Here is a 13,248-nt window from a genome sequence, read left to right as displayed (position 1 = left end):
ATTTGTTTACGCTTAATTATTTTTTAAAACATTAATTATTTTAGCTGTTACTTTTTGTTTAAATATTTATATTTTAATTTTACAATCATGACGTTATAAACTTTATCATTGCGCACTGCATTATATCAAATAATAAATTTTGTACATTATTTTGATAATGGATTTATAAAAATTATTGCATAATAAATATATATATATATATATAAAGTGTGTATGTATAATAATATTAGATATAAATAAATATTAGAGATATATAAGAAATATTATAATTAAGAGTATAAAAGAAATTAAGAGTGCATTTCTGACAATTATAAATATATACATATAAATACAAAATACAAAAATTAGATTTTAAATAAAATGAAAATAAATTAAATAATTAAGGCAGAAAGAAAATACAGCAAAATATGTTCTATGTTATATTTATTCTGTTTTTAATCATATAAATAAAGAAATTCTTGTCCGCTTTATATTTCGTTTTAATCATATTTACATAAACATTTTCATATCAGTTACAATTAATGGGCACCGAATTAATTAGCCTAGAATTTATAATTCGGGTAATCTACTTCACATGACCTCTTCACTCAACTCACGCGGTTTCCGCAAAGCGCCGTCCATCCGTCATATTGCGAAATCGCGCAATTTCCACACGAGCATTCGTCATCATTCAGCTACGTATATATCCCCCTTGCCCTAATAAAGTTCCTTGTGTAAATCTCCCGAGACAGCTACTACTGGCAAACCTCGATTATTTCTTCCCACGTAGAAAGTGATCACGGTATTAGAAAGTGCATACTAGAGAATGAACGATCTATCGCGACCGATATTTATCGTCCTACTAAACGTATTCGCGAGTTGTAAAAAACAAAGATGCAAAAGTTTTACAGGCAGCCAAATTTATGTTTTATGTCGATGATTACCACCTTCGTGGCAATTTGTGATCTCGTGTGATTTGTTTTCCAACATCTCTGACACTCGCGAGCTGAACTTTGCCAAACTCTTACAGATAATCATTTAAAAGTCACGTATAATACGTGTGGGAATAAAAATATCCTGGAAGGGAAGAAAATCTAACAGCGCACGATTATGATGGCTAGCTGTGTACGATCCAAGTCTGTCGTGGGAATAGATACTAAAAGTCACAGATGGTGTTCCCCCCGACAAAAACTTAGTTTTCCAAGCACAAAATCCATGACCACGAGAAGAGTAAGTTGTACTCTGGTGTATGTATTGGAAAAAGTTTTGCAATATCTGAATTTTCACAAAGCTGTACATCATCTCTCGAGTAAAAAAATATATATTTATGTATATTATATATGAATATATATATATATATATATATAACGTTAAGAAATAATCAATTTCACAGCAGACTTCTTTTATAGAAAAGCAAAAAATATCATTTGTTAATTAATAAACACATTTTTCGCGTTATCAAACGCGCGTCAAATATTATACTATCTTTGGTGAATCACGTTCGGTGAATCACATTCTCCGTTTAAATTCTTGCCTTAAAACAACCGCACCTACATATATCTCCCATTTTTAGGTGCGCGAATTATCGCGTCGGAATGTATCATGTACGTTTTATCCCCGATCCATTCTAAAGCCATTCTCTCCTGTATACAACTTATGTTGATCGCAGCTTATGTACACTGAGCTTATCAATCCCTTGCGAAGCAAATCTTCATAAAACGTCAATGCACTTAGAATATTCTTTTTTCGTTTTGCAATCGTAAAATGGAGATAAGAGAAAAGAAAAAAAAAAAACAATTCATATAATTCATATTTTTCGCGGCACATGTAAAAAAACGAAGATATTAAATCGAGTATTCCCGAGATGCAAGAGTGCTTAATAAGACTTAATTACGTTAACGATAAGTAAATCGAAAGAAGCATGAATAACATTTGCTCTTATCGCGGGCAACACGCTTCGAATAAAAAAATGACCAGACGGAAGGACTCGCACGATGCGAGTCGCACCTTCGCACGTGCCGTTGATCCCCGAACGCTTCGCGTTTATGCCTAACGACGACAATAAAACACGGCTTACCCATCGTTCGTGACGTAAGTAATTGGCAATCAGCTGAGATAGATTTACGCGTGTGGGAAACCACGCGGTTCAACCACGACTTTTACGGCGTGTGTGCGAGTCGTTCTCATTTTATTCCCCTCTTACCAAGGAACGTTTCTCTTGTCTAAGACTTCAAAGTTTTTCAGAAATGCGAAAAAACACTTTTGCAATTATTTAATTAAGAGATTGATTTTGACAACAGTCAGACTATTCGAGCAATCGATGATCACGTTAAGTAATATACTCACCAACTTTGGCATGAGCGTCATGAAGATGTAAAATCACGCACAGCAAACACCAGAACCAGCGGGTCATTATTTTTGCCTACAGAAAGAGAAAAATCACATAATTAATACTCAATACTTAATTAACTTAATACTTAATTAATTATTATAATTAATAAATTATAACATTAATATTATAATAATATAATATTAATAATAATATTAATATTAATTATAGTAATATTAATATTAATAATAGTATTAATATTAACATTTCAATTGCAATATGCATATAATCGGACAGATCGTAAAGATACGAAAGAGCGCGAAGAGACTCGCGCGTAATCAGTCGCATCTGGCAAGATGTATTCACCAAAGAGATCATCATATTCATAAGTCACGCTCCCCTAACCACCATTACTCATGGCAATCCTTGGTGGCTTTTAAGTAGCTACTTTGCTGAAATCTCGTGAAGTACAAAATGTACTTTCCGTCACGAGCTCGCGTTTAATTCATCGCGCATTAGTATACCACTCGTCTTATGTTAGCGACAGATAATTTCATTATTCCTTAAACAAGCCTTATGTATACATTGTGTTGATTTTAAACGTAACGCTCGAAAATAGATATTTTAATTAAGATTCAACTTTTCTCTCTATCGCATTAATTTTTTTCTCAATATCAGTTATCCTTAAATTCTGAATAATTTGAAGAAATCAAAATAGAAGCAAATCTTAAATCTCTCTTTCGTAATAATAAATGAAATATGCATTTGGCATATTTTACATTTTTGACGAGGAGTCAAAAGGCTCGCTAAAGTTTTTGAATATGCGATACTTATGTAAACTTCACTTTCGGTACGATTAGCACAAAGGAAGTTTAACTGACAGCTGTACGAGATGGTCAGAAGTTTAATAATAAAAGCGCATTCTCCCTCGCGTGAGAAGACGTCGGCAGGATCTCACAAGGGAGACAGAATCGATAGCGCAGGCGGCTCCGTGAGGTCTTATGCTAATGCACCGTTGATGCACCGTGCGTATAATAAGGCTGTGCGTCAGCGCGAATAAAATGCCGAACGATGGAAAACAATGCTATCGACCGCGCGTGATCTCTCAGGCATCCCTGTTGGGTCCGCGTTTGCTTGATATCGTACAGACCCTGCCGGTGGTTTTTCTCACCTGAACACGCGCGTGCGAGCGATGGTTCTCTCATCAGCGCATAATCGCCCTTACGAGAGAGATGCGAGATCAGTGCATAATATAAAGATCCACGCGAATGTGCAAAACAATCAACCACGGTCTTTAAGGGAAAACAAATGTATCGCCATATTTCTTTTTATCCGGTTATAAATTATACAAAGTATTTTCTCATACGGAGAATTTTGCAGGCTGACTATATTGATAACAGTATGCATTTTACGGGCATTGCTATTGAGAGACAATCGTTATACATATATTTCGTAACGTGACATAAGAAAGATAGCGCGCTTTCGCGTTTGAGCTAGATAACGTATATGTTTGCGATTTAAAATGAAACAAAAATCGAAAATGTGATAGAGAAAATTGTATGAGCGTTTACAGTTCCGCGTAACCAAAGACTTTGCGTGTACGCGAATCGCTAGAACGTATACATATAGTCACCTCGCGCTCAAATTAGGCTATCGCCTGCAGCGTCGTTCGTGCAACTGTCTCGCATGTGCAAAAGTCTCTCAACAATCACGCACTCGCGTGATTTTCCATCTCATGCTAGATTATATTCTTGTACGAATTCTGATCCTCGTTACATTTCAGACTTTTACATAAAATAAAGAAGCAGATTTAAGTAAATCGTGAATTGGATTATAAATTTTAATTAAAATCTGACATCTAGATTTTTACCGACAGTAGGAAAAATTTAAATTAAAAGTCCCGAGTAACCTCTGGCTTTGAAAGAACATCATGGCATGGGTTATCTTTAGAAACGTTAATCTAAATGTACGGTAGCGAGAAAGGCAAGATAGGGAAGAACGCTATTCATCGCTCCCATATATAGGTATGGGTCGCGGCGGAATGTGTTCACCAAATTTTTTTTCTTTCGCGGTTACAAAGTTTCCTTTCGAAATGCGGTTACAAACGACGCAACGCAACGACGAGATCACGCGCAACATCCGTCTCGAGAGTCAAGGAGGACACCGTAATTGATGTAACGAGCAGCAGGCTCCATTCACCATACCGGGATAAGCACACGCGAAGAGGCGTTCGAATTCGCGATTTACAGCACGAAGTTTATGACGAAACTGCCTTTGCTCGATAATTCGATCTTCGTCTACGACTTCGTCTTTTCTTATGAACGCGCCGGTTGTTTAACAGCGTTTCCTTAAGACTTATGCGAACGATAGATTGTCTTAAAATGGAAATTTTCCATCCTGCCGTAATTCTTGCGAATTACATAATTAACGTCGCGACACGGAAGCTGTAACACATTGATGAACGAGACGAGAGTGAGATTCATTTTCTTGTGATTTATCGATGGCGTTGAATACGGTACAAAGAGATCCAAGATGTTGCAACGTGTTAATTATAAGCTATAATTTACAAATTTATCTTTAACTTTTTATTCGAAATTATCCGGCAGAAATAATCGACATGTTATAACTCATAAAAAATAATGCTTAAAGTAAGTCACTATAGCGTTAATAGATTCCGACCGTAATTGCAATTAATCGGAATTAATATGAATTTTAAATTATTAGATCCAAATCGCTAGTAATCAGTTAATAGTAGATAATATGAGTAGAACGACCAAACTAGCCAATAAATTCTTTATTTAATATTACGACGTTTCGACCATTTGGTTGTGGTCCTTTTCAAGTGTCACTATAATGAATAACAAATTAATAATTAAGCACAGAAGATCAACGCGACAAAATCGATCAAAAACAAATTAACTTGGTACATACATTCGAGTGAAACAAAGATGTAAAACAAAGTTAATTAAACAAAATTATCGCCCAAGCTCAGAAGCAGGATACATTGTGGGGAATTGTCTTACTACTAATGTTCACAAGCCATTTAGATGTGTCAATGTTTGAGAAAGGATCTTCTTTGAAATTATATTTTAGTTTTAAATTGTTAATCTTTTTAATCAAATTATTCTTTGTTTTAAGGTCAAAAGATAAGATTCTCTGTTTAGTAAGTTTGAAAAAGTTAGACAACAAGTCATGTAGTAAACAGTCAAATAGTCCTTTCTCAATATCAACAATCTTTTTCAAAAGATACTTTAAATTAATGTTTACGTCTTCTATCTCAATATTTAACAACGTATGTTGATTTGAAGGACTTTTTGACTGTTTATCACATGACTTGTTGTCTAACTTTTTCGAACTTACTAAACAGAGAATTTTATCTTTTGACCTTAAAACAAAGAATAATTCGATTAAAAAGATTAACAATTTAAAACTAAAATATAATTTCAAAGAAGATCCTTTCTCAAACATTGACACATCTAAATGGCTTGTGAACATTAGTAGTAAGACAATTCCCCACAATGTATCCTGCTTCTGAGCTTGGGCGATAATTTTGTTTAATTAACTTTGTTTAATTAACTTTGTTTCACTCGAATGTATGTACCAAGTTAATTTGTCTTTGATCGATTTTGTCGCGTTGATCTTCTGTGCTTAATTATTAATTTATTATTCATTATAGTGACACTTGAAAAGGACCACAACCAAATGGTCGAAACGTCGTAATATTAAATAAAGAATTTATTAGCTAGTTTGGTCGTTCTACTCATATTACCTGGAATTAATATGATATTATAAATAGAATTTCTCCGAAATATAAAAATATTTGGAAATAATAAACCTTCGAAGAATTGATTGTGTGTAAGAGAAAGAGAGATATTAAATTTTCCTTTCTAGAAATCAGAAGTAGTACATATCAATAGTCTTTACATGTACTTATGTAAAGTTTAAAAGAGCGTGATCTCTTCGAAGTAAGCCGGGTCACGCGAGAACCAAAGGAAAGTTTCTATCGAAACAAGAGTCTTATTCGAACACAGTTCGCTGTGTTCTAACATTTACTTTTCTATCTCGAGCGTATCGGATTCAATATCAAGAATAAACTATATCTGACGTGACATTAATTTTGATTATGCAGCACATTAATTACGATTTGCACTCTATAAGGTATTGTCCCGACTTCCTTGATTATAATCGCTAAAACATGGGGTTTCCATTAAAGTTTCCCTTTAAATGTAACAACGTGATCGTAATATTACGTAAATATTTAATGTCTACCATTATTTGTTTCCTTTTTATATGATAATCACAAGATTACTTAAATCACGAACTTATACTAGCGCACTATCGGGAAATATCTATAGATGTTTACTTTAAATTTGATATTATATAATCCAAATTCTATGTTTCTTTTGCGAAAACATATGGTTTACTTTAAATCGCAAACTATCCAACAATTCGTAAATTAAATACTTATTACATAAATCACTATGTGCTTGAAAATTATATCAATTCAAGAGCAATTAATTCATTATCCTTAGATCCGCTACTAGATAGATAGCGTAGAAAAACAGCTGTTAAATAGACGTATGTATGTAACGCATCGATCTGAGATAATAAATTTCAGGAAATATATTATCAAAGTCAGTGCACCTTGTTCAAGAATTACACGCTGACGCTCACCCGTCACGTATTTCCACAACGGCTGAATTACTCGACTTTTCGTTATCTACCTTATTAATCGCGAAAGTACAGTCGTGTCTCAGTCCAGCTCTATCTAAGTCGGAAGTAAATCGGTACCCACGGTAGGACGTTGTGAAACACCGGTGGTCGTTTCTGAGGTGTCGTGCGACTTGACATACATATAAGTACAGTAAATACTAGGAAATACATATATAAAATACTAGTTTTAGATTACTAAATAGAATAAAAATTATTTTTGTTCAGAAGGACGCCAAAATTTATGATAAAATTTAACGAGTATAATCATAAAGAATAGAATTCTATAATATATAATTTTGTTCGGTTTAATTATTATTGTAATATCTCTTATTTTTACTTAAATGAAATAATGTGCATAATCTACAACTGCTGAATAAAGGCAGTAAAAATCCAGTTTCAAAATTCTGTATTTCTTGGAGATGTTATTATATAAAGATAATAAAATAATTTTTATATTAATTTGCATATTATAATGTAAATAATAAAACAAGTAGTGATTTATTTATAGTGTCTATAGTTTCAGATTTCAAATGTATAAAATCGGTATTATATATATATATATATATATATATATATATATATGTTAATGCATTCAAAATTATTTATCAACATAAATCGTACACTACAATTTCGTGAAAATCAGCTAGCCTTATCAGTATTCTGTACGTAATTTTCTAACAGATTGATAAGATGATTCGATATCTGATTGAGAGTTAAATTGATCAACTGGTGATTATACAATGTGTTTATGCCACGGGACAATGCAAATGTAATGTGTTGTCCGCTTTACGAGGCAATAATTAAACCGCTAGTACAGTGATTGCACAAAGCTTTGCAACGCAAATGGCCCATACTCTACACAAATAGATCCTAATAGCTAAGGTATCGCGCCTCGACCGTGTGTGTGCGTATGTGTTTGTTGCAAGGATGCACCTGCCCTTCGAGCTGCTATTCTTCTTCCGTTTTGAATACATTTGCTTGGAGCAAGAATTAAAAGCCGAAAGAGGAGGAAATAATAAAACTAACCGACATTTGTATCGCTAACGAAGCCAGAAACAAAAGCACAAAATTAAATATCTCGTTAATATATTTCGTTAATTAAAATGTAATTTTTTTTGTCTACGTACGTTTTCTTTTTGAGAATAATTTTAGAATATGACTTATCATCACAGAAATCCAGTCACACTCGTTAATTTTTAAAACACACTACAGTAGTCTTTCAATGAAATTGACAATTGTATTAAAATTAAAATATTAATTGTCTAATATATTTCTTTTTAATTATTATTATTAAAAGTTTTTATTATAGTTATTTATTTATATTCATACCTGATACACTGATTTGCATTGTTTGAAAATATATTTATAAATTATTAACATCCGTGTTTAACATGATAGGTACATTTTTATACGTAAAAAAAAATATTTAATATCATCTAATTTATAATTTTACTGTGCGAGAATGCACGGCGTAAAAATAGATTTTAATCAGTTTATGGCTCCCGATTCACAGAAACGAAAACAACATATTTTTCGTGGAAACGAAAACGACGACACAATGGAAAGACACGCGCTTGTTTTTGCTCTCATATGGATACGAACGAAACGTTTTTCATTGTTAATCCCCGGTTATAAAGAACGATCACCGCGAGAATGCAGTGTGCAAGCCAGTTGCAGGAGCGGGAAAGGGAGGTACGGTATTTTTGAATTAAAACGGTGTCCCTGACAGAAGGGGAGAGAACCAGGCGAAGCCTATACTTATCGTCCCGACGTGGATTATTGCGCACGAATGTCGTGTCTTCTAAGCTGTGCGTGCCCGCTCGCAGAGATACATCGTTTTGTGTTCCGCTATTAAAAGTGGCCAAGTTAATAAACTATGCTAGTTGAAGACACAAACGTCCATGTGTGCGCGCGAGAGAGAAGATTCCCGTCTTTATTGTGTACGTTGCTTTTTCCCGAGCTGCGCACCTACGTCCGTGATAAGATAATAGCGGACTTACGCGTGTCGTAATACAATTAATTAAGAAAATGCCACATTGCACTTAGAGCGCTCATACGATTCATCGTTATTTCAATGTAATAAAAAGAATTACATATGTAAATGTATAATTATATTAAATAAGAATATATACAAATTTTTATATAGAATATATATAATATATACAATTCTTATATAAATATTAATATGTACAAAGATTAAATATAATGTTATATCTTTATAATAATTATATAAATATAATATTATATTGATATAATGATATATTAATATATAATAAAGAATTATATACAAAAACTTTTCCCATATAATTAAATGTGAATGGATATATTGAATGCTAAAGACATAATTTTGAATTAATATAGAATCATCAATCTTTTGCATTTCACGATCACAAATAAATATTTTGCTTTCTCCAAAATATCACAAAATCTATCAATTGTGTTGTTGATTTCTCGATACAGACTACATCATGAAGATGAGCGGCCAATATGAACCGAATCAGACATTTTCTGATTATTTATTGTTCATTAAAATATGACTTGGCCGCTTTGAAAGCTATCTCGCCCCCAACCGAGGAATCAGCTGCCGCGATCGAGATGCAGATAAGATTCACATAGCGCCATCGCCTACAATTTATAAAATTCCGCTGGCCTCTCAAGTCCGAGGCCTCGAGCAACACTCGCGTTCTGTACATACGTGCGCGTGTAAAAACAGACTCACGAATGAAAGAGAAGAAAGAGAAAAGAGAGATGATACACTCACGCGAATCCGAAAGCGAAATCTTGTGTTCTATCGATCGCTTTCGACTTCTCTCCACATTTCCGCAGATTCTTTTATAATTAACCGATTTTAATCTATTGGATTAGATTTTATAGAGCTACGTCATCGCGCATTTTACCTCACTCGCTCTTTTTTAATGAATTTAATCACATTCGAGCCATGCGAGAAAAATTTTTGAAAACCTTTCGCTCATGCTAAAACCGATCCCCTGGCATCAAACAGGAATGTTTGAATGAAAAAAGCTCGGGGGAAAAGAGTGGAACAAAATTTAAAATTTAATAGAACAAGTCTCCCGAGCACATTATTAATCCCGGCAAATTTTACAATAGGCGCGAAGTAAAAATATATGGCCGATCAAATTATTATCCAACCGTCACAAATAGACTTTATAATTTAATGTTGAACAAAATAGATTAATCATTATATCAAGGACGGATAAAAATATTTTATGCACGATAGGCAATTAATAAAATGGACAATAGCATAAAACAGAGAAGCGTTATATACGAAGATGAAACAGGTGTAGATATCGATCGATGATCTACGATCATTGTAAAGCTTTTCTCTAATTACAGCATGGCTTCGTGGATCATAATTAAATCAGCGCCAATGATTTATGATATTCCCACTAGCGAAAAGAGCAAAAGATGCGGATCGCTCTCAATTAGTGTCCGTCGACATCATTTATCAATGAAACGAGGAGAAAGCAATTTTGCGTTCTGTCGGTACTCATCATCGTTCGGAAGCTCGGAGAGAAGAGAGGGTGTTATTAATAATATTTCCAGGGGAAGGAAAGTTCATCTACATTTCTCGTACAACGAAAAAATGATGATAATAATAGTAACAGTAAAGATAGATGTGGACGAGTAATATTAGCCGCATGATAGATTCATCCTGATTGCGATACAAATTCATAATATTATATGTACGGAAATTGTACAAAAATTGAAAGTTTTTATTTTATTATACACCACTTGTTTAGCAAATCTCAACGCAATTTCGAGCGTGGCATATATAATAAAATAACATCGTTGTAAATGAAGTAATATTTGCATATTCACACACAGGTTCCAAAAAAACTAAATAATTGAATAAATAAATATTTACTCTAAAATATTTATATTCCATATCATATAAATTTTACTGTAATTTTAATATAAACAAAGATTAAACTTTATTAAATATTTCAATCAAAAGAAAGATTTAATTAGCAAACGCTACATGAGACATTGTATCTTAATAATTACTAAAAAAAAAATCTATTTTATATATACGACGAAGGATTCGTGGATAAACGTGAAAGTGCGATAAACGTAAAACATTCTCTCTGCAACGTTCCCATATATCGAGAACAACAAAGTTGCATTAAAAGATGTACACTTTCGGCTACACATGCCGTGTCAACCGAACGGCGACGAAGTTATTAGTGACCGAGTGACCGGAACACGAAACGGAAGTCTCGCTTTTAATGATAACAGCTGGCTTGATCAGCCTAGCGTGGAAGAATCACCGGCGGCAACGAACCGGGCGCATGGGACTCGCCGTTGCCTTAGACGGGTTTAACAGCTGAACTGAATCTGAATATGATTTAGCGGACGTCGACGTTTTCGTGTTGTGTGCACCGCTGTGGAATCCCGCGTGGCGTGCACGCCGCGCGAGTCGCGTTGCATGGCTGATCGCAATAATCGCGGGGACTTAACGTAGGCTTTCTAGCTCGATGCACTACCGCGTTCGCCAACGTCTTCCGCGTAATTCCGTTCATCGCGATCGCGCTCGCGCGATTGAAGCGAACCATTCCTCCGGGAGAATGGCTCGGGCGTGATTAATGACGGTCGCGAATAACGATAGCCATTAATTCTAACTTTAAAATCAAATACCGCGTAAGGGGCACGTGTAAACGATGTGGCGCGCCCAGCGTAAAGATAGGGTTTCAGACTTATATGAGCCTTTGGAAAACCGAGAAGCCTGAGATTGATACGAATGGAAAGTAAAACTAGTATCACATCGAAAATAATACGTATGTGTAAATGGTCTCTCTTCATCTTCTTTTGATAATAAAGGATTTAATTATCAAATAAATTAAAGATCTATCTAAGCTCCCATCAATTATAGTTTTATTTGATATTGGTGACTTCCTAATAATAACACAATAAATCAAAAATAAATTTGATATAGCTTTTCTTGAAGTAATTATACATATAAAAAATACTTTATAACATATAAAATATTTTTTAAATTTTTTAATGTGAAACCGAACACTATAGAGGAAGAAAGAGATTTCAAAAGAAATCGCACTTGGAATTGTTTAACCCGCCGGTCCAGAACCGTGTAATTTCTCGGTCAGGAAGGTATTACTTTCTTGCTACTCGGATCAGATTATGTACAGCGCTGTATTATTATCTGATAGCTCCGTAACCACCGTAAGAGAGAAAAGAAAATGTAGTGCCAAGAAGTATTTAGTCTGCACTCTACGTGACGTTGCATTATTCTGTGTTATGCCGCCATTCTCAACTAGATGCAAGCGGATTAAATAATCCAAATTATCAAAAGAGCACTCGTTTATTCGACAAAACATCATCATTTGTATTATTGAAAAGAACCATCGCTTTGTGCAACGTGATTGTATGCTTCGTAGAGCATTCTGAACAAAAGTTTAAAATCATTAAAGAGAAAGAGAGAGAGAGAGAGAGAGAGAAATGACAGAATTTAAAAAATGTTCCGTAACCAATGTGATAAGAAACGAATATCTTTTTCTATCAGTCACTGTACGATACCACTCCAGAACTTTATAAATTCGCTGGAAAAACGAGATTTTTTTCAAATTTCTGTTTAAGTAGAATCCCTTTCAATATTTGGCAAAACAAATTAATTTTAAGCCAATACAAACCACGATATTATATATATATATATATATATATATATATATATATATATTAGTACTCAAATACAAATTTCTTTTTCTCTCTTTTTTTAAACTGACAATTCATTTTTCTTTAACTCTTCAATAAAATCGCACATTGATATATTTTGATTATAAAAAAATATAAATTTATTAAAGTAAAAGTTTTAACAATTTCTACTAACAATTAAAATAAAAGTTCTCCGTAATTTTTCTGAATTTGATTTAATATTTTAAACAACGCCATTATTCTCTGTTATACATATACATTTTAAGTTAAGGTACTAAAAGTTTAATGTGTAATAATGGTAAAGTTCAATTATTAAGTTTCAGTTTCGGAAATCTTAAATTAAGCACAAATTCGTTGTTCTTCAGGTTAAGTTAAACTTCTTTTCGTCTTTCCGCAGTAATTGTTAGGTACGTCGTTAAAATTGCGTTCTGGGATTCGCATAGAATTTATGAACACAACTTGCAACAATACGTAACAGTAAATCTGCGATCAAGTAGAAAGAAGAGTGTGAGTCTTCCTTACTTGATGAGAAATCCGTC

General features: G+C 33.6%; 2 protein-coding genes across 2 annotated transcripts in view; one reads left to right on the top strand and one right to left on the bottom strand.

Moving 5' to 3' along the window:
• Nucleotides 1-13,248, bottom strand: part of Cad99c (cadherin 99C) — a 116,310-nt gene that overhangs the window by 35,284 nt on the left and 67,778 nt on the right. Inside the window, exon 2 of the mRNA XM_072886804.1 lies at nucleotides 2,326-2,401. Within this exon, the coding sequence (XP_072742905.1) occupies nucleotides 2,326-2,401 (76 nt within the window). The remainder of the gene's footprint in view (nucleotides 1-2,325; nucleotides 2,402-13,248) is intronic.
• Nucleotides 1-13,248, top strand: part of LOC140662998 (uncharacterized protein C15orf61 homolog) — a 71,549-nt gene that overhangs the window by 11,116 nt on the left and 47,185 nt on the right. The gene's annotated exons all lie outside the window — the stretch shown is intronic.

Source organism: Anoplolepis gracilipes, chromosome 2 (assembly GCF_047496725.1).
Source record: "Anoplolepis gracilipes chromosome 2, ASM4749672v1, whole genome shotgun sequence".
Lineage (NCBI taxonomy): Eukaryota > Metazoa > Arthropoda > Insecta > Hymenoptera > Formicidae > Anoplolepis > Anoplolepis gracilipes.
Note: the sequence above shows the minus strand (reverse complement) of the source record. Positions and strands in the feature narration are given on the sequence as shown.